The sequence below is a fragment of the Urocampus carinirostris genome, chromosome 12 (genome assembly GCF_059441175.1).
Source record: "Urocampus carinirostris isolate Australia breed hairy pipefish chromosome 12, RoL_Ucar_1.0, whole genome shotgun sequence".
NCBI classification, from domain to species: domain Eukaryota; kingdom Metazoa; phylum Chordata; class Actinopteri; order Syngnathiformes; family Syngnathidae; genus Urocampus; species Urocampus carinirostris.
The window spans coordinates 4,778,038-4,805,763 of record NC_142360.1 but is presented as its reverse complement, the minus strand read 5'-3'; the positions used below and the strand labels follow the sequence as shown (position 1 = coordinate 4,805,763).

At 40.1% G+C, this 27,726-nt stretch overlaps 1 protein-coding gene across 1 annotated transcript; it reads right to left on the bottom strand.

The window, feature by feature from the left end:
- Positions 1 to 1,372: 1,372 nt before the first annotated feature.
- On the bottom strand, positions 1,373 to 25,552 carry LOC148354712 (mitochondrial coenzyme A transporter SLC25A42-like). Its single transcript, XM_088349460.1, has 8 exons — positions 25,300 to 25,552; positions 24,898 to 25,050; positions 15,708 to 15,819; positions 15,502 to 15,527; positions 14,242 to 14,408; positions 10,697 to 10,813; positions 4,999 to 5,150; positions 1,373 to 1,793 (listed from the first exon to the last, which is right to left on the bottom strand). Exons 2-8 carry the CDS (start codon positions 24,982 to 24,984, stop codon positions 1,453 to 1,455), a joined length of 1,002 nt encoding a protein of 333 aa, XP_088205586.1. The 5' UTR covers positions 24,985 to 25,050; positions 25,300 to 25,552; the 3' UTR covers positions 1,373 to 1,452.
- Between the last annotated feature and the right edge of the window lie 2,174 nt (positions 25,553 to 27,726).

The following is a 27,726-nucleotide window of genomic DNA, read 5'->3' as shown; positions in this document are numbered from 1 at the left end:
CGCTATAGGCGTAATTTGCAGTATTTCTTTTGGAAACCTCTTGTAGTAGTATTTTTGTAGTAATATTTCTTGAGTAGTTTTTTTTTATATCATTGTATTATGTATTGGTATTTTTTAGTATTTTAGTAGAAGTATAATTAATGTATTTTCAAAGCAGTATTTTTGTAGTGTTTCCATTTTGTATTTTTGTCATATTTCTTAGTATTTTTGTAATTTTACTGGATTTTTCTTTTTGTAGTATTTTTGGAAAAAATAATTCTGTAGTACCGGTAGTATTTTGTAATATAGAATTACTGTAGTAGTATTTTTGTAGTAATTCTGTACTATTTATTTTTTTTTTTCAGAATGAAAGCAAAATGATATACGAGGTTCCTGTTTTTAAGCACTATATTTCATATTTAGTTTTGTAGTTTTTGTTTTTGAGTATTTTTCTTGTATTTCTTTCTGTAGAAGTATATCTGATATATTTCCAAAGCAGTATTTTAGTAGTATTTTTGTAGTACTTTCATAGTGGTATTTTTGTCATATTTCTTTAGTATTTTTGTAATATTACTGGAGTTTTCTTTTTGTAGTATTGTTGGAGAGAATTATCATATAGTATTTTTTTGCAATGTAGTATTACTGTAGTAGCATTTTTGTAGTAATTCTATACTATTTTTTATTTTCAGAATGAAAGCAAAATAATTTATGAAGTCCCTGTTTTAAAGCACTATATTTGATGACAATGTTGGTACCAAAGAAGTGAACCACTCTTGGGGGCCCCCTAGCGGTTGCGGGGCACTAAGCAACCGCTTAGCTCGCTTATGCCTTGGTGTTATGCTGAGAAATGCATCCCTGCCGAGATTTGCATCCCCTCGCTACTATAACCACTTTTACCTCGTTTTATCTCACTTTTATATCACTTTTCGGGAATGAAATGGCGAACATATAACAAAAAACACTTCGTCTTGCATTTGTTGGGAATGTAATACAACTTAAACCATTCCGTCTTTGTATTTGTTGTGAATGTAATCGAGCGGTAATGCACACGCAGCACACCGTATATAAATCACTTTTGAGAACTGTTATGCACTCTACCGTAAAGCTTATTATGCTGAAATAAGTTTTATGGTAGAGTGCATAACAGTTTCAATACGAGCGATTTGAATAGAAAAAGGCAAAATAAACATGTTACCTGCTCAAAAGTGATTTGTATACGGTGTGCATTGCCGTTCGATTACTTTCACAACAAATACAAAGACGGAATGGTTTAAGTTGTATTACATTCCCAACAAATGCAAGACCAATTGGTTTTTGTTATATGTTCGCCATTACATTCCCGAAAAGTGATATAAAAGTGAGATAAAACGAGGTAAAAGTGGTTGTAGTAGCGAGGGGATGCAAATCTCGGCAGGGATGCATTTCTCGGCATAACACCGGCTCTGACTGTCGTGTTCTACAGAGGTGATGATTTCAAAAGTCATTTTTGGAGCTCCAACCGAAGCCCATCTGATGCGCTTTGAGGAGCAACGCGTGCGTCACGTCGAAAGTGGTGAAGCTGACGGCGACGGCGACGGGTCCCTTCAACCAGTTCATGCTCAGTCCTTTATAAAGTCCCCGTGCGATCCCCTCGTGGACCACAATGTGGCGCACGGTGGCCCACACGCCGTTGCAGGCGGCGCCCGTCACGCCCGCCGTCTGCATGCGCCGGCGCACGACGTCCAGCGGGTACGACGCCGATTGCCCGATCAGCCCGGCGCAAGCGCCGAAGGCCAGGCGTTCCAACGTGGAAGGCTGAGCGCGCTTTGTTTTTTCTAGGGGAGGGAAGAAAAAACGTTACCGGGGATGCTTAAACCAGCACATGCCAAGGCCCGTCTTAAGTTTGCATATGTCACATACAACACTCAATCTGCCCTTGCCGTTGGGCATGATTATACAGTATGTTCATAAAAAGTACATCAAAATACAGTTATGGTGGTGCCTTCGAAAACACAGAGTACGGGAACGTGAATTTCACCTCAGGCAGATATTCTCCCTACAGTGTATACTCACATCTAAGCCAAGGAACGTTCCTGGAGCGAAATTTGCTTTCTCCGTAACGAATATTATAACGCATTATTGATAAAATTGAGTAACTCTACTGTCGTTACAACATACAGTTACTGTGTTACTCATTAAATGCAAGTAATAAACTGTGATGTTTTTATGACTGCCGTATAATATTGCATCACTCACATTGTTACATACAACCTTCAATCTGCCATGGATAGGCATGCTTATACGGTACGTACATAAAAAGTTCAACAAAATACAGTTATCGTGGTGCCTTCAAAAACAGAGTACATGAATGTGAATTTCACCTCAGGCAGATATTCTCCCTACAGTATATACTCACATCTAAGCCAAAGGAACGTTCCTGAAGCGCAATTGCTTTCCCGGTAACGAATACTGTAACGCGTTATTGATGAAATTAATTATAATTAATAGGAACACAAAACATTCATGTTCTGCACATATCATAGTTAGGGCAGACAAGCGGGAGCTTGATGCTGGAGGCATTCAAGCAGCAGGTCCAAAGATATTTGTATGAGGGACGAAACACACCACAAAACAATATGTCAGTTCTCACCATGAGCACCCATGAGAATTATTATTATAATACTCTTATTATATGCATATGCAAATATATATATTCATTAGGTGTTTTTTACATAAAAATACACAAGAGATTCATGACATTTAACTGTTAAACACAATTATTGAGGAAGTTTGGGGGGGGTGGAATTACAGTAAATAAGCATATGCTTCTTCCTATTGCTTTTCGGACATATACGTTAACATGTTTTTTTGACTCGTTTTGTTTTTATCATACGGGCAGCACGGCAGCGCAGTGGTTAGCGCGTGTGCGGCACAGTTCTGAAGTCATGTGATCGAACCTTCCTGTGTGGAGTTTGCTTGTTCTCCCGTGCTTGCGTGGGTTTCCTCCGGGCACTCCGGTTTCCTCCCACATTCCAAAAACATGCATGTTAGGTTAATTGGCTGGTCCAAATTGTCCCTAGGTGCGAATGAGCGAGTGAGTTGTCTCTTGAGTGCACTGCGACTGGCTGGCAACCAGTTCACTGCCCGAAGATAGCTGGAATGGGCTCCAGCACCCCCGCGGTCCCTACTGAGGATAAGCGGTGCAGTTAATGGATGGATGGATGGATGGATGTTTTTATCATGTTCGAAATAAAGTTAATTCATTCATTCATTTTATTCTTTCACATGTGTCAAACTCTTAGCCCGCCACATCGTTTTATTGGGCTTGCAAGACGATGCTGAGAGAATCACAAGAGAAAAAAAGTCTACATTGGGTCACACAATGACTTGCAGTTTTAAATATGTCCAATTGTTGTTGTTTAAGCACTTCATTTGTCATTTAGTTTTGAATTATTACTGTAGTTTTTTAAAAAAAAATTTAGTTATTTTGAAGTTTGATTTTTATTGAAGTTCTGTAGTTTTTTGTAGCTTTAGTCTTGTACTATTTTTGTAGTAATTCTGAAGTAATTTATCAATCCAGGCGCCACTGGCAAAGCACTCACTGTAGGTTAATCAACCAGAGAACATTGAGGAAACCCCATCCCATTGTCTTTATTATTTATTTTGAAAAAACTATTTTGTTGTAAGATATGTTACATCAATTCGTTCATTTATCTTAATTTAGTAAACAAATAAATATTCCTAAAAGAAAGAAATGTAACTTTATTTTGTTCGTTTTACTGGATAAATGATTTCAAAATACAGTGGAACCTCGGTTTTCGAACGCCTCTCAGTTCGAACAAATCGGAGTCCGACCAAAAATTTTGAGAAATTCTTGCTTCGCTGTTCGGTCAAAAAATCGGAGTTCGAACGCCAGTAATGCGTGAGTGCGTACGCTAGGATGCGATACTGAGCGGCGTACGTGTGTAGATCGCTCTTTTCGTGACCAACTGTTATCGCGTGCGGACGTGCTTCAGTTTGCTTTCGCTTTTAATATAGGTGTACGGAGTGTTTTAGCCCTTAATTATGCCTCCGAAGAAAGTCAGTGCAAGCAGCAAAGTTGCTACAGGTGAAAAAAGAAAAGTAGTGCGTACAACTATTGCATTTAAGAAAGAAATGATAGCAAAATATGAAGGAGGTGTGTGAGTGTCTGATCTTGCTAGGGAATACCCCACCGTCCACCTGCGCCTTCTGCTGACCACCACAAAGGTAAGAAATCCTATTCATAATTCTTTTCTTTATCCTTTTTTTTATTTTTACACGTTCATGTTAGCGTAGTCTTTCGTACGGAAGAGTACGATAACGCGAACGTATGATTAGCCTGGGTTAGCATTGTATTTACGTTGAACATTCAGGTAAACATTCAGGGTGTTGGAACGGAGCCCCCTTTTCAATGAACCGCTCACCACTTATTGTGGAGACCCGGGTGCTAAATGACTTGTAAACGACCTGATTTTTTTATTTTTACACGTTCATGTTGGCGTAATCTTTCGTACGGAAGATTACGATAACGCAAACGTACGATTAGCCTGGGTTAGCTTTATGTTTACGTTGAACATTCAGGTAAACATTCAGAGTGTTGGAACGGAGCTGAACATTGAGGGTGTTGGAACAGAGCCCCCTTTCCAATGAACCGCTCACCACTTGTTGTGGAGACCCGGGTGCTAAATGACTTGTAAACGAACTGATTTTTTTTATTTTTACACGTTCATGTTAGCATAATCTTTCGTACCGAAGATTACGATAACGCGGACGTACGATTAGCCTGGGTTAGCTTTATGTTTCCGTTAAACATTCAAGGTAAACATTCAGGGTGTTGGAACGAATTAAAACGAATTACATTATTTTTAATGGGAAAAATGATTTCGGTGATGGAACAAATCGGTTTTCGAACAGGGTTCTGGAACGGATTATGGTCGAGAACAGAGGTTCCACTGTAAAGTCAAATAAATAAACTCATATTAAAAATAAGTCAAAGTTTTGTGTTATTTCTGCGTTTACCTGCGTGAAGTTTCTTGAGGGTCTCATAGGTGAAGAAAGTGATGCCGGCGTAGGGAATGACGCCCACAATGGTGGGGGTGAATCCTCTGTAGAGGGTCTTGACCCCTTCTTCTTGGGAAATGCGCACAAAAACGTGTATGATGTTGCTGTACCTGTCCCAGTAAAATCACATAGAAAGTCACACTAAATGCAAGATTTTAGACCCTTACAATGTTTTGAGAATGTCCTTTTTACTCTGAGTTTAGTTTTTATTCCGTGTATCAAAATATAACTACAATTGTTTGTTATCTTTTGGAGAATATTGCCAGAGTCCGGCCTAATCTTTCTCAGGAAAACATGGAGGTGATGGTGTATGCTTTTATCTCCTCTTGTTTTGTTTATTGTAATTCCTTACTCTCCGGTATCCCCAAAAGCCTGCCGCTTTTCATTCCATTTCTGCCCCTTCTCTCTTTCCTCAGAGTTTAGAAAAACAATACCTAAAATGAACAAATGATCCAGCATTTGATAGGAGAGACAATTTTGTATTATTACAGTAGTTGATTATAGAACTTTTGTAGTATTGATTGATTGATTGATTATTGCTCCAGCGAAGGTCGGGGGGTCCCGTCCCTGTGCGTTGAGCCGACCAGATGAACCAGGTTTTTCCAATGCTGGCGGTCTTGTGCCAGTTGTTCTGCATCCTCTACAGCAACTCCGTGTTGTTGGAGGTCGCCCGCAACGACGTCGAGCCATCGAGTGCGGGGTTTCCCTCGTGGTCGTCTCCAGCCTGCGGCCTTTGGGTCAAACTGGAGAATGGCTCGTGTCGGATGGTCTGGTGGTAGACGAAGGACATGGCCAAACCAGTGGGTGCGGCGTTGTGCGACCAAGGAAGATGCTCGGGGCTGGCACGTGCGGGCTCTGAGCTCTTTATTGGAGACTCGCTGGGCCCACCTGATGTTCTCGATAGTTCTGAGAGCCCTGCAATCAAAACCGTCGATTCTTGTGGCCAGGGTGTCGTTCAGGGGCCATGTTTCTGAGCCATAAAGCAGAATAGAGAGTACGGCGAGGTTGTAAATGCGGAGCTTTGTCCTGCGTGCGATGGTCTGGTGCCGCCAGAGTGGTTTCCAGAGAGACTGCGGAGCAGATGCTGCCAGGGCTCTTCTGCGGAGAATCTCTGGTTTTAGGTCCCCATTGTCTGTCACCATGGACCCCAGATACACAAAGCTCTTGACAGGCTCTACGATGTCGCTACCAATTTGGATGGGAGGTGGATCTGGTCCATCACCGACATACATGAACTTGGTTTTCGTCCAACTCACTTGGAGGCCAAGCCGCGCTGCCTCTTCGCTGTAAATGCCCAGAGCGTCTCTCAGCTGGCTGTAGGAAGTGCTGAGCATGATGGTGTCGTCAGCATACTCCAGGTCAGTCAGGTGGTAGTTGCCGAAAGACACTCCGGGGATGCGCTCACTAACCTTGAACATCAGATGGTCGATGATGCAATTAAAAAGGTCGGGAGCAGCCACACAGCCTTGGCGAACGCCGCTGGAGATAGTAAACCAGTCGGAGTCAATGCCGTTGATACGGACACAGCTCTCTGCGTTGCTGTAGAGCAGCTTGATCTTGGGTGGTGCTCCGAGAGCTTAGAGGATGTTCCACAGTGAAGAGTGGCAGACGGTGTCAAAGGCGGCCTTCAGATCAATGAATCCGATATATAGATGGCGATCTTTACGGAATTCACGGGTCTTCTCTATCAGCAAACGGACGGCAGAGATGTGGTCCGTTGTGGAGCGGTTGGGCATAAAGCCAGCCTGCTGGGGACGGCGGCAGCTTCTGATTGCTGGAAGGGCACGGCTGAGCAAGATCCTGGTAAAGACCTTGCCCGGGATGGAGAGTAAGGTTATACCTCTGTGGTTTCCACAGACAAGCCAGTCACCCTTGCATTTCCAGAAGGGCATGATGACTCCTCTGGTCCAGTCTGTGGGCAGCTGCTCCGATTCCCACACCTGGTTGAATAGGCAGGTTAGCCACTCCACCATGCCATCACCGCCGGCCTTGAGCATCTCGCCGGTAATGGCACAGATGCCGGGGGCTTTCTTGGTGTTCAGCTTCTTCAGAGCAGCTCTCACTTCCTCGGGTGTTACAGGGTCTGTGCAGCAGGTGTTGCTAGGAGGTGCTGTGTTTGCAGCCACTTGGAGGGTGGGATCAGCTGGGATGGTGCTGTGCTGCAAGAGGAGGCTAAAGTGCTCCTTCCAGCGCGTGAGGCAGTTGGCTTCTGTCATGATGAGGTTGCCGTCTGAGTCTTTTACCAGGGCTGTCTTTATGTGTGGGCCGCTACGGGCTTGGCGTAGTAGACTGAATACGCGGCTCATGTTGTTGTTGTTGGCCGCGGACTCAAGCTGTTGGGCTTCTGCCTGCCAAAACCTCTCCCTATCTTCAGCAATGGCCACATTGCGCAGGCGGTTCAGTCTCCGATACTCCGTGAGGTCGCCTCGGAGCCGGGCCTCACGCCGCTGGTCTATGATGTTTAGTGTCCTCTCTGATATCCAGGGCTTTCTCGGGGAGGATCGCGGGCGTCCGAGGACATTGTGAGCAGACTGGAGGACACTTTCCTTGAAGGCCGCCCAGTCTGTCAGCTTGTCAGGAGCCAGGGCATCGAGAGTGCGGCGGATGGAGCAACTGAAGTCTCTGGCGATGTTGGGGTCGCTGAGTCGGGAGGAGTCGGGGCGAGGCAGAGTCTTGTGCTGGTTGGCTCGGAGCTTTAGCTTGAGCTGGGCCACCAGCAGACGATGGTCTGTGTTGCCAAGCTGTGCTCCTCTGAACACCCGGCAGTTGGTTACGAACGACTTCCAGCATCGTAATATCAGGATGTGGTCCAATGCCTTCCTGGTTCTGCCATCTGGGCTGTACCACGTCCAGTGATGGATGCATTTCCGGGGAAACCAGGTGTCAGCAACACAAAGGTTGTTTTGGTGGCAGAGGAGGAGGAGGCGGTTGCCATTGTCGTTTGTTGTGCTGTCAACGAAGGTGGTGCCAACAGGTGAGCCGGGGGACCGATCATTGCTGGATAGAGTGGCGTTAGCATCAGTGAGGATGATGGTGACGTCGTGTGGTGGGGCTTGGTCGACAGCCTGGCGGAGTTGGTCAAAGAACGCGTCCTTCGCATCCTCATCAGCGACATCGGTGGGGGCGTAGGCGACGATCACTGTCATCTTGCCGTGATGGTGGAGGAAGCGAGCAGACAGTAGTCTGTTGCTTATTGGTGTCCAGCTGATGAAGGACCTCCGGAGGGCTTTTGGAATGGCAAAAGCCACACCGTAAAGGCCGGTCCGACTCTCGGGGCCACTCCAGATGTAGAAATGGTTGCCAGCTGTTGTTTCACCATTGCCTTGCCATCGTACTTCACAGAGCCCTGCCAGGGTGATGTTATAGCGACAGAGCTCTCGGGACAGCAGGGTGGCAGCTCCGGGGCGAAGGAGTGTCTGGACATTCCAGGTGGCGACACGGGTCCTACGACGAAGATCGATCCGTACTCGTTGGTCGGGGGCAGGCTGGGGTCCGTTACCATGTTGGTCAGTCCGGCTTCTTTCTCTGGTCAGTTTCATAACAAAGGGGGTTTCTCCTGGGTGAGTTGTTAGCCCTCCGCAGGATAGTCGGTTGGTGGGGCTGCCACCTCACAGCGTACCGACACGCTGGGGTCTTTGTTTGTCTGGAACCTACCCCGGAGACCGGCCCGCCATGGGTGACCCTACCAGGAGCAAGCTCCCGACGGTATCGCTCTCCAGGGTCACTGAAACACGCAAGCCCCCTCGCCGCATCAAGGCCAGACCCATCCGAGGGGGGTTTGTAGTATTACTGTAGTATTTATTTTTAGTATTTTTCTACTATCTCTATTGTATAATGCAGTATTTCCATAAAATAATGTTTGTGGTAAATCTGCAGTATTTCTGTAGTAATTTTTTAGTCCAGTGTTACTGTAGTTTTATTTTTGTAGTATTTTTGTGATATTTTCATAAGAGAATTTTTGTAGTATCACTATAGGCGTAATTTGCAGTATTTTTTGTAAACCCCTTGTAGTAGTATTTTTGTAGTAATATTTCTCTAGAAGTTTATAATATAGTATTATGTATTGGTGATTTTTTTAGTATTTCAGTAGAAATATAATTGATGTATTTCCATAGCAGTATTTTAGTAGTATTTTTGAAGAATTTTTGTGGTATTTTTGGACTAAATAATTTTGTAGTATCGCTATAGGCGTAATTTGCAGTACTTTTTTGTAAACTTCTTGTACTAGTATTTTTGTAGTAATATTTCTATAGTAGTTTTTTATATTATCGTATTAGGTATTTATAGTTTTTGTATTTTAGTAAAAGTATAATTAATGTATTTCCAAAGCAGTGTTTTAGTGGTATTTTTGTAGATTTTTGGTAGTATTTCCATGTAGTATTTTTGTCATATTTCTTTAGTATTTTTGTAATATTACTGGAGTTTTCTTTTTGTAGTATTTTTGGGGTAAATAGTTCTGTGGTAGTATTATGTAATACAGAATTACTGTAGTAGTGTTTTGTAGTAATTCTATACTATTTGTTTACTTTCAGAATGAGAGCAAAATAATATGTGAGGTCTTCGTTTTCAAGCACTATCTTTGATATTTAGTTCTGTATCTTTTGTGTAGTATTTTTGTTGTATTTCTGTAGAAGTATAATTGATGTATTCCGAAAAGCAGTATTTTCGTGGTATTTTTGTAGATTTTTGTATTACTTCCACAGTAGTATTTCTGTCATTTTTATCTAGTATTTTTGTAATAGTACTGTAGTTGTCTTTTTGTAGTATTTTTGGAGTAAAAAATTCTGAAGTAGTACTTTGTAATATAGAATTACTGTAGTAGTATTTTTGTAGTAATTCTGTACTATTTATTTTGATTTTCAGAATAAAAGCAAAATAATATATGAGGTCACTGTTTTTAAGCACTATATTTGATATTTAGTTTTGTAGTTTTTGTGTAATATTTTTGTTGTATTTCATCCAATTTCATCAATTTTAAGATTTTTCCCCCTTGTTTTGCTATATTATTTATTGTTTTTTTTTGATAAACCCCCAAAAAAAATCTTCCTTAAAATGAGAATATCTTATCCATCAGGGGCGCGGTGGTTAGTGCGTATGCGGCACAGTTCTGAGGTCATGAGATAGAACCTCCTGTGTGGAGTTTGCATGTTCTCCCCGTGCATGCAAGTCAGGTTAAGTGTAAATAAGCGAGTGAGTTGTCTAAGTGTGAATAAGCAAGTGAGTTGTCTGTCTCTATGTGTCCTGGGACTGTCTGGCAACCAGTTCAGAGTGTCCCCTGCAAACTGTCCGATGATAGCTGGGATGGGCTCCAGCACCCCTCAACCCTACTGAGGATAAGCGGTGCAGATAATGGATGGATGGATGGATCTTATCCATCACGATTTTGCCCATTTAAAAAAAAGATTTCTACCAAGTTCGGGATTTTGTTTTTGAAATAAGTAAAACAATCCAGCATTCGGTAGGTAAACCAATTTTGCTCATTTTAAGTATGTATTTCCTAATTTTAAGACATTTTTCTTGTTTCTCAAATAAAACAAAGAAAATTTTGCTGATTTTGAGGACTTTACCAAGTTAAGAAATAAATCTTAAAATGAGCAAATGTTTTATTATTTATTCTTTAAAATAAATATAATGCGATTTAAATCAGAATTCTTACATTTCTTTGGCTGTCACCGCCATGCGGGCCCGAACCATGTCCAGCGGGTACGTTAGCATAGCGGCGGTGGTCCCTGCTAAGGAGCCTGCTAGGAATCTCGGGAAAGGCGGAAGAGCTCTGAAACAGTCGAAAAAAATTAAAGATTACTGTCATTTCTCAACTATAAGGCGCACTGGATTATAAGGCGCACCTACCAAAAATAGTATTTTGTCGTATATTTCATTATATAAGGAACACAGAACTACAGTACCATCGTATATTTTCATGTAAATTCATTGCGCGTCATATACGCTCATCAGTCGAAAGAGTTCTGTGACCAAAACCGCAAAACATTGTGCGGTTAGAGTGCTGAAACCTAACCACTAGGCTAGAGAAACAAATGACATATGAAAAGGCATTACAATTTTCTTATTATCACATTATTTTTAGTCACAGTACCAGAACTCAATGTTGAAATGGAGAAAACAGAGTTGTCCTTAAAGATATACATAAACAAAAAAAGCATGTGGAGGCAAACAATTCGATGACGATTTGGGATTTGCGTTTGTTTATATTTTTTGGGACATCTTTCCATTTTTCTCCTTTTTAACATTAATTTCTGGCACCATTAGTAGAAATAGTGTGATCATGAGATAAATATGAATGCCTGTGTCCCGACGGATCACCACCTTATCGTGGTGGGGCACTTTGCGCGTCTCCATGACCCGTAGAGCTATGTCGGCGGGAGCCTCGTACTCCTGGTAGGGTTACCCAAACCGAACAGGTCGAAGGGTAGAGTCCAGACTAAGAGTGATCCCAAAAGCTGGTGGCGGCACGCTTTGAGGCGGTTTCCTATAGACCTGGATCCCATTAGCCGCCTGCAGTTGTAGAAAGATGCCGGTCGTCTAGGGTCTCCCTTGCCACTGGAGCCATCTTCTTTACAATCAAGATAGTGGCGTTGGGGAAAGCGCACCCCTTACGCCACTTTAAAAACCGTCATTGCGCAGGTATCCTCTTTCACCTGAGTCTCCGACCACAATCCAGGATCGGACTGTTCAAACATCAGCAGACTCACAAATAAAAGAAGATGGTCATCATCGAATCGATGGACAACCCCAACGATGAATGCCTTTTCGTATGTCATCTGTATCCCAAGTGGTCTAGTAGTTGGGTTTTAGAGCCGCGACCCGGGTTCGATTCCCGTTGCATGAAATGTTTTGCGATCTTGTTCAGCAATGTTGTTTGAATGATAGATTATTCCACAAATGTAGTAGTTCAGAGACCGCTCGCTACTTTGCGTTTCTGTTATTCCAGGTTCACTCCTTAGCGGATTCAGAAATGGAATCAATTTTGTCTTTATTGTCATTGATATTGTACCGTGCATTGTGTTCTGTTAGGCAGCACACCGCGGAGACTGATTCGGGAGGGTCCTCTGTGTTGGGTGGGAGTGACCATCTGTCTGAGCGACTGTGATAGGCTGGTGTATGTATCAGTCAAACGGTAGAACCAAGAATGCTAGCTTTGAGCGGCTAGTTACATTAAAAAGAAATTATTAATTAAATCCAACTCTGACAAAAGTAAGAGGAGCACAACGGAATTGTGATCACCAGCAGGTGCTTCGTTGATTATTATCGGGTTCCAGGAGCGACTCGAGCGGTGTCCGGGAGAAGGCAAGAGCGGTGTTGCTGGTCTGGACAACTGCTACCAGCTAGTCTTACAACTCTTCGAAGCCACCGCTGTGGTCCCTGTATATCGCCAACGCCAGGTCCATTAGCCATAAAACGGATGACCTGGATTACCAAATCGTGGGAAACATCTATATTTGGTAGAGTCTTATTTTAATCATTGTGGCGAGGAGACCCGATCTTAGTCCATAGCTAGCCGGCCACTCTCTAAATTGCTTTCTTACACTGAAAGGCGAAGCCCTCCAATTTTGTTTTACATTTGTATCATAAAGACAATTTATTTAACTGCAATTACACAATTTGTGTTATTATTTGTAGATGTCTATGTGTGTTATTTTGTCATATAATTTAAGTCGGTAATACTCGAGGCAAGTTTAACCCTTTGGCGGCTTTTGTAAAGGTGCGATGCAAATACCGTAAATTCCGGACTATAAGCCGCTACTTTTTTCCCCAAATGTTCAACTCTGCGGCTCATTCAGTGATGCGGCCAATTTATGTAATTTTTCTAACAGCCGCCAGCGGCGCTCGAGTACAAAAGGTACGATTTAGACCGGTGGAATATATGCGCCGAGGAAGACTGCAACAACATACCCTCATCATGCAAATTGCAAAAAGAAAGGCACATGACGCAGCTTTCAAGCTAAATGCAATCGAGCAGTCCGATAAAGAAGGAAACAGAGCTACTGCATGTAAATTTTCCTTTGCGAGCGTGTTGCTAGCGTGTTTTTGATTAAGGGAGCGTGGGACGACGTCTATATGACAATGTCTCTTTCCCCTACTGGGCAAGACGACTTTGAAGACGTCGTTATAAGGAGGAAGATGAGGACGGTGTACCGTGGTCATTACAAGTACGGTAAGTTTCCTTAACAGACCTGTTTTCTGTTTTGCGAGCGTGTTCCTAGTAGCGTTTTGCTACCGTTCACAGGCAAGGTTTGGGATGAAAGTTGTATTATTATAAAAGCTTTGAAAACTCTCTCGGTGTACCATCTTTCTTTGTAAATATGTGTGACCATGTATAATATGTATTTGCAACTGTATATTTTTGTAATGTATTTATTTTAGAAACTTATTCTGATATGTTTTGCACGAGCAAATGAGAAAGAAGGGGCGGGGCAAATGCGGGCTGACGGGAAGTGGTGTAAAGGTGAGACGTGTTTGTGGACGCGGCCGACAATAGTGGATCTATATTTTTCCCACCCTTACCTTTGGAAATATACACTATTTTCCTTGGATTACTTTCAACGGGCACCCGGACTGTGCAGGTCTGCATCACACTTTAAGTACCGGTATCATTTTCCGTTCCTTTTGCCGGCTGTGATTTTTGGACTGTGTCAGGTATGGGTTAATTATGTGTTTGTGTTGCATTTTTTCAATGTGGGCGCATGCGGCTAATATACAGGTGCCACACCCGAAATGTGGTGGGTGCGGCTTATAATCAGGTGCGCTCTATAGTCCGGAATTTACGGTACGTTGATTTTCACTTTTCGAAATCAAATTTATTTTTATAGCCGTTAATCACAAAATGTCTCAAAGGGCTACAATGACACCATTCCCTGATCTTAAGGAAAAACTGAAAAACTCAGCAAGAGGAAACTAAGAAACCTTGAGAAGGGGCCTCACAAGTGGCCTCACGGGTGGTTCTGGTCCTTATTAACCGCAAAAAACTAGTGATTTCCGTACCACCGTAAAACTTAGTGTAGTCATGTACACAAATGAAAACTGCATGCATTTACAATTTTATCCACCAGTGTTTTGCAGTACGTAAGACATACCGGGCGCACTTCACTTTCAATTTTTGCACCAGAAATTGGGGTTTTTGGGTGCGCCTTACAGTCCCGGAAATACAATAAATGTGATAAATGTCATTTTTGTTTGACTTACTTTCCCTGGAAACCGTAGTGGCCCCCCAGTACTCTTTTGTACTGTTCATGAGAGCAGAACTGGATGGCGGCATAGGGCATGACCCTCACCATGGTGGCCGAGTTGCCCCGCCACAGGCTGAGCAGCCCATCTTTTACGTACGAGCAGTAGATGACCCTGAACGCCTCCTGAATGCATTCAAAGACAGAAGAAAAACAAGATTTCTACTCGAGTTTTGTTGTCCTTAAATTTTGTAGGTTTTTTTTGTCCACAAAAATAACTATTTGCAATTTCTGAATTTTTTTATTTTATATATATATATTTTTTTTTAATACAAAAATCTAAAAAAGTTTTTTTTTTTAAATTATTTTAAAATTATAGTTGTGATCAGAATTTTTGTTATTAGTGCCATTATTTGTATTAATATTTTCATTATTAACAAAAATCAATATATATTTTTTGGTTAGAAATGTTTTGTTTTGTTTGATTTAACTTCAATCTAAAAATACTAAAAAATTGTGTGTATATTTTATTTATATTTCTATGCATTACTTCATTTAGTTCTACTTTTTAAGTATGAATGAATGAAAGTTAATTAGGATCAACACAAAAGTGCGCTAATCAATGTTTAAAAAAAGTTAGGGTTTTTTTTCTATATTTTTTTCCTCCCAAACAAATATTTTCCTTTTATTTTTTCAACAATTTTCTTGTAGCAGTTTTATATTTTTGTCTGTTTTGGGGGGGATTTGGTTGTTTTTATTTGAATTAATTTTACTAAAAAATTAAATACATAAATAAATACTAATAAAAAATACTGCGTTAATTGTTATTATATTTTTTTGTGTTTTTTTATTTTTTTTTAGTTAGAAAAAATATTTTGTTCTGGATCCTGCTTTTTCCTTTTTTGTTTTTTTTCATCCATACAAAACTCATACTTTTTGTTTGAACATTTTTGTCGAATTTAAAATGAGAATGATGTTTTATTTTTATTTTATTGTGAATTTTTTTTCTATATTTTTGGGAGGAAGGGGTCACAAAAGGACACTAGGGACAAGTGACAGGCTGGATGTGACCCACGGGCCGTAGTTTGCCTAGGTTAGCCACTAGAGGTCGTTACAGTACCAACATCGTCACTCCGCTCGTTGCAAGGCAATTGTATTATAAAATCATGGAATTACAGAATCAGATTTTTTCTTAAAGTACTCTAAAAGTTAATAAATAAATATGAAATTGACCATATTACATTGTCGAGGTATTTTTCAAAAAAAAAGTGAAACTCACCTTAGCCGAAAATCTGTTTGAGGACACTAAGGAATGGAAAAACAACAACATGATTAGAACAAGCGACTCTTTCACGTAGGCTAAATATCTACGGAGCGGATTAACCGTGAGTTAACAGTTACATCAGACTCTTAACCTTCTGTGCCGAGCACAGAACGTCCAATGAGTGACTTATGGTGTAAAATGTTTTGTTTTCCTCTGCTGACCTTGAAATATGATTTTGGTACGATCCAAGGGCGCGATGACGGTTTTGGCGACGGCTCCGGCAAATGCTCCGCAAAATAGGGAATCCAGTGCTGTCCAGGTGGATCTCAAGTCCTGTTTCAGAATATTTGGGTAGTCACTTTACCCGCCATTAATTATTTGAATGCTGCAAAAAGTCCCGTGTGTAGTAATACATAGTATTAAAGATGGTAGTACAAAATTATATTCCTGAGTCAAAGTATTATTTTTGTATTTCTTTACATTACTCTGGTTTCCTCACTCTGGTTTCCTCCCACATTCCAAAAACATGCAGTCCATGTTAATTGGCCGGTCCAAAAATTGTCCCTAGGTGTGAATGAGTGAGTGAGTTGTCTGTCTCTGTGTGCCCTGTGATTGGCTGGCTAACAGTTCAGGGCGTCCCCTGCCCACTGCCCGATAATAGGATAAGCGGTGCAGATAATGGATGGATGTCTTATATATATATATATATATATAAACTCAAGTTTATTGGTTGGGTTCGGCCAGGTTGAGTTGATCTGGATTTTTCAGGCCCGATCTTACCTTTACATGGACAGGACACAAATTTTTTTAACTAAACTTTTTAAGAACACTTCAAACTACACACCCCGCCTTTACTGTATTGTGTTCTGTTTTTCTGATCAATTCTATTGTTGTTATAACAATCAACAATTATAACAAATAATACAAAGTTATCCACAGGACGAGTTTACAAATTAACAAAATACTATTATAGCCTGATTTCTTAACTCCTCTTTGACATACTGTCACAATCATATCACCGAAAACGTTCCCAACGTGCTCGTTTCGTTAAAGTTTGATAACACTATCAGTCTTTTAGGTCAAGGCAATCTTCAAAGATTAGACCAAGACAAGAAGGATCTTTTAGCTTGTTAATCTTTACCGTTTTTATACCCAATGCATTCCGAAGGGATTCAGGCAAATATGCTATTACGGGAGTTTTGTTTATATGAATTTAGAAAATGATGCAATAAAACTGTTTATGTTGAAATATAGAGCTTGAAACTATCTTTAGTGCCTAGCACGTGCCATTTGGACAGCGGATCACACTCAACAGCCACCATTTAGTGATAAGAGTGTAGTCACGGGTGGAAAAAAATACAATTTCACAATGCTAAATAAGGCCAGAAACTAACTCTATTGTGGACAGTGGATGTTAATCTATGCTGCGTTCAAGGGATGTAAGAAATCGAGATTCTGACATCACTTTTGAGTGTTTTCGGGTGTTTTTTTTAAGTAACAGTGTATAATAATTCACGACTAGTGGTCATTGTAGCTTAAAGTTAGCTAAAACGTGTGCATTCGAAGACTGTGAAAGCCGGAAAGACACCACATAGCAAAATTCAGAATCTAACATCCATGTTTTCTTGCGTTAGCAAGGTTTAATATAAGCTAGGGTTGGGACATGAAAACTGATGTTAATTCCCATGAGTGACAACAAAAGCTGGATACACCCAAAGTGGATGAAAATAGCTGGAGTTGGTCAGAGCTGGTGTAAGTGGCTAACTTTAGCGGCTAGCAGAAGAAGGTAAGCCAGTAAAAGATTGCCAGATCAAACGAATACATTTCCCTGAATCACTGTAGTCAGCCACATTCGGTGACATGAGCTGATATGGAAGGCCTGTGACACTGAAGGACAAAGCAGGATCAGCTAAACATAACAATAGCGGCTTGCCATAATCTGGCTAGAGAAGGGAACTGGAGAAAAAAACCTTAAAGATCACAGAACTTATTTACATTTTCTTTCATGACCAGCTGTGAAGGACAAGTGACACTGAAAGACGAAGCAGGAGCAGTTAACAATACCTATAGCGGCCAGTGGTGGGGCAAAGCTTGCAGCCAAGTGGCTAACATGGTGGCTAGAGAAGGAAACAGTGGGAAAAATAGACCAAATGACCAAATGCGGGAGGTAAGTGACACTGATAGACAAAGCAGGAGCAGCTAACCATAACTATAGCGGCCAGTGGTGAGGCATCGCTTGCAGCCAAGTGGCTACCATGATAGGCTAGAAAAGGAAACAGTGGTAAACAAATGAGCAGATGCAACTGTATCTTCTGTTGGAGGAATCTGCCACACTAAATTGTGGAAATTTGGAGGCCTGCCTCACTGAGATAAAAGAGTGGATGTCACTCAATTTCTTTCGTCTTAACTCTGAAAAGACCGAAATTTTAGTTATTGGTCCATCTAAATGCCTTATGACTTATTCTCAAAAACTGCTGTGAATATTGACAAATGTCACATCACACAGAGTGACTCAGTAAAAAAGGTAGGTGTCATATTTGACCCCGATCTGTCCTTTCAAACACAGGTGAAGAAAATTACTAGAACCGCTTTCTTCCATCTTCGTAACGTTGCTAAAATTCGTCCTATACTGTCTCAGTCGGATGCGGAGATTATAATTCACGCGTTTGTTACCTCCCGTCTCGATTACTGTAATGCACTACTCTCCGGTCTCCCGAAGACCAGAATCAAGAGTCTTCAGCTGGTACAAAATGCCGCAGCGAGGCTTTTAACTAGGACAAAAAAGTGCGATCACATCACCTCGATTTTGGCTAACCTGCATTGGCTCCCTGTTGGCCTAAGATGTGATTTCAAGGTTCTCTTAGTATTGTACAAAATCATACATGGACTTGCTCCCTCATATCTTTCAGATCTGATTTCCCCCTATGTTCCGGTCGGAAGCCTTCGTTGTGAGAGCGCCGGTCTTCTGGTGATCCCAAGAGCCAAGAAGTGTTCCGCTGGTTCGAGAGCGTTCTCCATCCGGGCACCAGTGCTGTGGAATGCTCTTCCCCCTGAGATCCGATCTGCAACTTCAGTGGAAATGTTTAAATCTAAGCTGCTCGCTACAACGGATCAGGTGTAATCGACATTTCGTTCTGTGTACATTGTTACACAGAATGACAATACAAGGAAATTATTATTATTATTATTATTAAAACTCACTTCTACTCTATAGCATATGAATATGGAAAATATCTCTGTATTATTTGGGATTGCAACATCCTTTGTTGTCTGGTAATCCTGGAAGAGCGATACCACATACATGTGCGGTCCCTTCTCAAGGTTTCTTCATTTTCCTCATGTTGAAGTTTTTTGAGTTTTTCCTTTCCCTCATGTTGGTTTTGGAGCAGGGGATGGTGTAATAATAGTCTGAAAAATAGTCTGTGTAATAACCTGCGAAGCCCTTTGAGACTCTTTGTGATTAAGAGCTATACAAATAAAAATGACTTGACTTGACATGCCCAAATCACGGAACTCGGCTGTTTTCTTGCGTAGACAAATATGGGAGGTGCTGTAAGTGACACTGAAGGACGATTCAGGAGCAGCTAACAATAACTATAGCGGCCAGTGGTGGGGCATAGCTTGCAGCCAAGTGGCTAACATGAGTGACTGGAAAGGGAAACAATGGGGATAAAAATGACCAGATGCCTGAATCACAGAACTCAGCGATGTTCGCTTGCATGACCAAATGTGGGATGTAAGTGACACTGAAGGCCGAAGCAGGAGCAGCTAACAATAGCAAGCAGCTATAGCCTGCAGCCAAGTGGCTGGAGAAGGAAACTGAAAAAAAGAGTTGAAGGTGCCTGGATCACAGAACTCATCGACATTTGCCTGTGCTAAAAGTAAGCCTGGGACTAGCTACCATCGCAAAATGGTCATTTGGGCTTCCGTAGCAGTAAAATGGCAGCCAAAGGCGATCATTCATCTAAAGCTGTCTCAATTTGTGTAGTATAATTACAAATTTCTAAACATAGAAGTACTTTAAAAATATAGTACATGTGTTTGTGCTTATTTAAATCAATAGTCAAGTCAAGTCAAGTTTATTTGTATAACCCTTAAAAATAAAGTATTTATACACCCCTAGGGGTCGCTATATAATATACACCGGGCCTTTAAATAAAGAAATACACATTTACTCATTTTGTTTCGTAGTACATTCCTCTAAGGAGGTTGCCAGTGACATATGTTTAAATCCAGAGAATTCTAAATTCCCACTGACTTTGAATGCAGCGTTTGCCTCAGGTTAAAATCGTTTTTTTTTCCTTTTTTCAATTTCCAAATTGTCACTTTAATCAATTTTTTTTTACTTTATCCATTGTTTGTAAAACTTCTTAATAAATTGATTTTAATGTGTTAAATGAGGCCAAAGCTAAGCTAAGCCTCAATCTGTTTAAATAAAGTTGCCACGTATCAATGATTTGCTTTCTAATATGCTAATTAGCTAATATGCTAGGTATTTTTTCGTTTTGCTTGTGTTTACCCAGGTCAAAGCTAATCCAAGCCTCAAGCTATTTAAATAATGAGTTTCCATGTGTCAATAAAATGTTAGCTAATATCTAGCGAGTTACTGTGCAAGTATTTATTCTATTTACCAAGGTCAAAGCTAATCTAACCCTCAAGGTATTTAAAAAATGTGTCAATAATATGTTCGCTAATATGCTAGGTACCTAATTTGCTAAGCAATTGTTCTTATTCACCTTACTCACTATATTTATTCGTGTATAATGAACTTATTTTTCAAAAAGAACAAAATGTTTTGCGGCACTTCAACTTACGAACGATCGTCCGGAACGTATCTCATTCGTAAGTAGGGCAGCGTCTGTATCCTCGTTTGCAGTATGTTGTGACATTTTTACAAAAGAACTCTGCTTGCACCTTGTTTTGAAACCAATTTATATGGGCAGTGGGCAGGGGACACCCTAAACTGGTTGCCAGCCAATCGCAGGGCACACGGGGACAGACAACTCACTCGCTCATTCACACCTAGGGACAATTTGGACCGGCCAATTCACCTGAAATGCATATTTTTGGAATGTGGGAGGAAACCGGAGTGCCCGGAGGAAACCCACGCAAGCACGGGGAGAACATACAAACTCTGCACAGGAAGTCTGGAGCTGGATTTGAACCCACGCAGGAGGTTCCCAAGACATGAACTGTGCCGCACATGCACTAACCACTGTTCCGCCGTGCTGCCCTATATATATATATATATATATATATGTATATATATATTTTTTTTTTTAAGTTTTGTTTTTTTTTTTGCGATTATGGCTCTTTTGGGTAAAAAAGGATCCCAACCCATGCTAGATAATTGTTTATTTTATTTTCATTACTCAGCATTTTACTGTACATCAACAAAGACAATTCAAATGTTACTTCCAGGTTGCGCAATAATAGTTGTACTGTGTTGACTAACTCATCCCATATGTAGTGCCTCTAAGGGGAAAGGAAAAAAAGTGTCTTGAAATATAAGTTGGGCTCCGAAGCTGACCTACTTTTCTTCCAGCTGGGACCTTCCTTCTATTTACAGCCGCAAATGCCAGCAGAGGCACCACCATTTCCTAGAATGTACGCTAGTGGCAGGCCCACAAAAACAACATTAAGTACAGGGAACATACTGTACTATACCACGAGACATTTACAGGGTTTTTTCAGGGGGGGAACTATGTTCAACATGTATTTGTGGATTAAATGGGGTTGGTACAAATATAAAATTTTTAAATCAGGCATGTCTAAAGTCCGGCCGGGTGAATTTTTACTGGCCCGTGGCCTCTGTCGTAAAGTTAATATGTGGCATGCAAGTAGTGTTGACTGCAGTAGAAAATACAATTGTACAGAAAAAGAAACACCATTTGACCAGATGATGGCAGTAGCCCTTTGGCCCTTGGCTTTCTGTAAGTGGCTGTAAACCAAAAAGGAAAGTTGACTGTGATAATATAGTCTTCAAATGGAAATTGGAGTGTGTTCTTTTCACCGAAATCCGAAACAACTGCGTCTACTTAATTTGCCAAGAAACTGTGGCTTATTTCAAAGAATATCAAGAGGCACTGCCAGGCAAAATATGCTTTATACAAAAAGCTAACTGGAAACAAATGCTGTGAAAACGTGAAACATCTGGAAGCTGTTTACACGGCACAGTAGCGCTTTTTCATCAGACCCTGCGAGTCAAAGGAAAATTCTACAAAGGCGAGCTACGAGGTTGCGGCGCTGATCGCCAAGCAACCTTTCATGGAGGGCGAATTTATTCAAGACCGTTCAAAGAATGCCAGGCTCAATAGTCAGTCCTTTTAGCTTAGGAAATCTGGCCCAGGTTCTGAAGGGTTTGGACATCCCTGCTTTAAAGTATTTGTCATACTGATGGTAACAATAAGTCACGCCTCTAATTTGTTCTCTAATTCAGAGCTACCAATGACGGAAAATCCATCATTTATCTGCATTGCTTATCCTCAGTAGGGTCGCGGGGGTGCCGGAGCCCATCCCAGCTAACTTCGGGCAGTGGACACCCTGAACTGGTTGCCAGCCGGTCGCAGGGCACACAGGAACAGACAGTTCGCTCGCTCATCCACACTTAGGGCCAATTTGGACCGGCCGATTCACCTAATATAGATGTCTTTGGAATGTCGGAGGAAACCCACGCAAGCACGGGGAGAACATGCCAACTCCACACAGAAGTTTCGATCTCATGACCTCAGAACTGTGCCGAACACGCGCTAACCACTGCGCCGCCGTGCTGCCCTAACTGAAAATCATATTTGGATAGAGAGAAATTTGAGATTTGGAAAAAAAATTACTAGTATTTAAAAACACTGTTTTAAGGTTGAAAGTGTTTATTTGACAATGCTGTTGCATAAAAAACTTAAATATTGACTCCTTTACATAGCATTATTTGTTTTAAGATGCACCAATAAATGAACTATTTTGGCACGCTTTGTGTAGCCTTTGTATTTTAACTAAGAGCACAATCTAGAGGAGTAAAAATGAGCATTGCTTGATTGTTTTGTTTTTTTTTTCAAATGTGAATTTCGTAATTTGCCATTAACCCAGTGGTTGTCAAATAGTGGGGTCACTTGGTCTTCCAAGGGAGGATGTGACAAAAAATAATTGAGAAGCACTGTTTTGGCATGGTAAATTATGGTAGCTCTATAAAAAATGTATACACTTTTTAAATACAATAAATAATTACATATATTTCATCCATCCATCCATTATCTGCACCGCTTATCCTCAGTAGGGTCGCGGGGGTGCTGGAGCCCATCCCAGCTATCTTCGGGCAGTGGGCAGGGGACACCATGAACTGGTTGCCAGCCAATCGCAGGGCACACAGGGACAGACAACTCACTTGCTCATTCACACCTAGGGACAATTTGGACCGGCCAATTCACCTGAAATGCATGTTTTTGGAATGTGGAAGGAACCCGGAGTGCCCGGAGGAAACCCACGCAAGCACGGGGAGAACATACAAACTCCGTACAGGAATTCCGGTAGCTGGATTTGAACCCATGACCTCAGAACTGCACCGCCGTGCTGCCCGCATATATTTCAATATTAGTAAATAGTTTCTATTCAATAAATATTTAAAAAATATATAATTTCTAAAAAACAAAAAAGTAATTGACAACAAAAAAAACTGACGTAAAACCAACTCTTTTTTTGCTGAAATTGGTTGGTTTCTCAGGGAAATGTCTTGTTTTATTTTCCGCCGTATGGCTGCTTAGTGTTGTGTAAAATAAAAGCACATTTCTGGACCTAAAAGTATTCAAAATATGCAAATGTATGTGATATTTGATGCATTTTTACTTTGGTTATTTAAATCCATACTGATTTTTGCAGAGATATATTTTTTGTACCACTAGGAGGCGCTAAACATAAAACACTCTCCCTTTGAACCAGGGTTGCCAAACTCATTTTATCTCTGAGATTTTTCAGAGCCTGGCTTTGGCGACATCCAGTGGACATATTTAAAACTGCAAGTCAATGTTTTTCATTCATTTTCTCTTGTGCTTCTTTAAATATTAATTTGCGGTCCACATAAAAAGCCATGAGTTTGACTAACATGCTTTAAAGTGCTACTTATTCAAAGATATTCGTTTTTTATTATGAATTAAAATGTTTCCCGAACAACATCTGGGATACCTAACCAAAACAGAGTTGGTAACAACGCCGTTGTAAATGACGCTGTTACGTCACTGTGTTATTATTTTCAGTAACACGGTAGTCTAACGATTTATTTTTTTACGCCGTTACAACACCTTTACCGTTACGGACAGTTGAAAACTGTGAGTTACTAAAATAAATTGACACGAGGCGTTATGCTTTACTTTCATGTCACTCACAAGTAAACCATTAGGAGACACACCGCGCATGCTCAATAACAGTGGAGCATTGTGAGTAATGTAGTTCTTATGTGATTAAGGATATACAGTGGGACCTCGCTACTTCGCGGTTCCACGTTTGCGGGTTCAGAGCTTCGAGGGTCTAAGAAATAATAATAATAAAATAAAATAAAAAAAAAATTTAAATTATATATATATATATATATATATATATATATATATATATATATATATATATATATTTTTTTTTTTTTTTAAGCATTTTTGAAGGGGCGTCGCTACTTTGCGGATTTTCACTTTTCGTGTGTGGTTTTGGTCCCCATTAACCGCGATAACCAAGGGATTACTGTAACATTACATAGAACGAGGGATTGGATAGTCACTTAATATTGTCTTACTGTTGACTTTTATTGTGAAGAAAATACTTTAGGAGCAGTTTCCCATACCTACTTCACAAGTGTTTTAGGTTGTGGGAGTTTGATTTCATTATTTTACACTGCAGTGTTAAAATGCACTTTATATTGTGGAAATGTTTATTTTTGTTGTGGATAAAATACTTGAAGTACAGTACCATATGTCTACTAGAGCAGTTGTCTCGTAGTGTGGGAGTTAGATTTAATTTAGTTAACTCACTTTATATTGTTTAATGTTTATATTTCTTGCACTTCAAGAGTAGGGTGAATCTGTTACTGGTGAGGTGCAATACATAAGACAAGGTTCTATATGTCCGTTCTCTATTCTACTGACCCGCATACTTCTCAAAAAACGTCAAATTCCTTGACATACAAGAACTTTTTTTAAGTAACGGAAAAGGTAACTTTCCCTGATAACGAGTTACTTTAACTTTAGAGTAATTCAGGTACTAACTCAGTTACTTTTTAGAAGAAGTAGTACGTAACTGTAACTCATTATTATTTTTTAAAGTAAAGTGCCCAACACTAACCCAGCAAAGGAATGCAGTGCACAGTACACAAAAATGCAATTATAATCCCATGGATCAAACAAGTGTTACACAACACACAATTCCTAAATAAAACACCTTTGCTTGGCTTGCCGGAGGAAGGTTCAGAACCGAAGTTTGGGCCACTGGAAGGCTCCTTTGGTGCTCGTGCATTTGGTGGGCCATGGGGGCACTCACTAGTAGCGCTGACCCTCACGAGCAACCATGATTTGGAACAAATGGAATGGATCCCTGCAACAAAAGAAAATAAGAGTCAATTTGCAAGGTTTTCTTCCCCTTTATTATCTATCCCCCTTTTTAAGAATTGCCAGTGTGCGTGCACATCGAAAATAGGACGCAGAGTGTGACGTAAACAAGGGGACGTAATATGTACAAATATTTAATTAATATGAATGATAGTATGCCATTCTGGGTATAAATCTGATGTATCAAATTAAGAAAACCTATCAATCACGTCGAGATCAAAAACGCATTATTTACCTTAAGAAGCTTACGACGTTTTAAGTCAAAAATTCCTGCACGGACGCGTTGTTTTTCTTTCGGAACACGAGCAGCTTGAGTCCAAAATCCTCCTCGTGTCGTTTATACTCCGTATTTAAGGAACAAAAAGACAGGTGTCAAAGGTCTATTTTTGAGATGATTGACGCTAGGACATGAATCTGCGCAGAGATTCTGCTGCTGCCCACCAGATTATTTCGCTTTGACTGACACTGCATGCGTCCTTAAAAGTGGGACGACGCTGCACACTGTTTGGACTACAACGCCCACAAGGGAAGTGGGCCGGGAGTCAAGTCTCGCGATGTTTTCAGGGATCATGGGTTGCCAGTTTCTCCAGTTGACACTTAATTGTTCGATGTTTTTACGATTGAAATAGTACAAGAAAACAATTCAAAACGTATATTAGATGTCGGATTTTGATGTATTTAAGTTTTAATTGTTTTGATTTATTGTATTTAAATTTTGTTTTTTGCATTTTAATCATCTGTTCAATACGGATGTACATCCATCCATCCATTATCTGCACCGCTTATCCTCAGTAGGGTCGCTGGGACGGATGTGCAGTATTTAATTAATTATCTGTCTTCATTCATTCATTCATTCATTCTGATATAAAAAGGCTGAAAATTCAATTCAAATTAAATTTTCAATTGAATATTTACAGGAAATAGTCCGGATTACATTTTTTCATTTACATTTTGTGTGTGTTTAACCTTGGTAATTTTTTTACATATTTTATCTTTTTGATGTATTTTTGAGAAAAAACTTGGAAAAACACTTTAAGAAGGGCATAAAATGAAATATATGTGTAGTCATTTCGAGTGTTCGGAATTAAAATTCTATTCGGAAATGACAAAGTTATAACACCACAAAAACATGGACATTCCATGGACAAAATACCCCGAGTATAAATAAAGTTTTTTATCACCTCAAGGGTGAAAATACAAATGTTTTGTTTGTTGCAGACAGATATCTCCTTATTGAGACTTTTGAATGTAATTATTTAAAGAAGGTAGACACAGTTGTAGTTTTAAGACATTGTCAATTTAAAATGTATAGTCGAGAATGAGTTTAACTAAAAGCATTTAGTATTTGTCTAGACTTCAATTCAGTTATTGTGATTTTCTTTTTATCTGATGAGATGATCAATGATGTTGATTTTGTGTGTGTGTGTTTCTATGGTTGTTATTTTACTCATTATTAAAATACTTTCAATTAGTAGTGTTTTGAGGCTCATTTCAATAGCTGAGGAAACTTTGTATTTAAGCACGTTTATTATTATTATTATTATCATCTCCATCATCATCATCATCATCATTATCATTAATTTTATTATTATTATTATTATTATTATTATTGTTGTTGTTGTTATTGTTATTGTTATTGTTATTATTTTTAGTAGTAGTAGTAGTAGTAGTAGTAGTAGTAGTAGTAGTAGTGGTAGTAATAATAATAGTAGTAGTAGCAGTAGTAGTAGTAGTAGTAGTAGTAGTAGTAGTAGTAGTAGTAGTAGTAGTGGTAATAGTAGTATTAGTAGTAGTCGTAGTATTAGTAATGGTAATAGGTTGAAACAAAATGAGTTTCTGTTAAAAACAACAGTAGTGGTGGTAGTAGTAGTAGTAGTAGTAGTAGTAGAAGTAGTAGTAGGTAAATATGATTTCCACTTGGGTTCCGCTCCTTCGGAAAGTGTGAATGTATGCGTGCATGTGTGACTTATTCTAATTATTTTCATGTAGTAGTAGTAGTAATAGTGGTAGTGGTAGTAGTAGTAGTAGTAATGGTAGTGATAGTGGTGGTAGTAGTAGTAGTAGTAGTAGTAGTAGTAGTAGTAGTAGTAGTAGTGTTGGTAGTAGTAGTAGTAGTAGTTGTAGTAATAGTAGTAGTAATAGAAGTGTCAGTAGTAGTAGTAGTAGTAGTAATAGTAGTGTCTATGGTAGTAGTAGTAGTAGTTGTAGTAATAGTAGTAGTAATAGTAGTTTCGGTGGTGGTAGTAGTAGTAGTAGTAGTAGTAGTAGTAGTAATAGTAGTAGTAGTAGTAGTAGTAGTAGTAGTAGTAGTAGTAGTAGTAGTAGTAGTAGTAGTAGTTGTAGTATATTCAAAACGTATTTGAAAAAAAAAGACCACCAAGTATTTTTGATACCAGGTGTCAATATCAGAACTCATACAATCCTAATTTTTAAGGAATAGAAAATTGCCAGTCATTACATGCTGTGTTCATGAAAGACAATATGTTGGGTTTTAGAAATATTTTTTGAAAATTTTGAGTCTTTTTTTTTAAGTCAAGTCACGTCAAGTTTATTTATATAGCCCTTAATCATAAAGAGTCTCAAAGGGCTGCACAGATCACAGATTATTGCAAACCACAGACGATTATTACACCATCCCCTGATATAAAACCTACATGAGGGC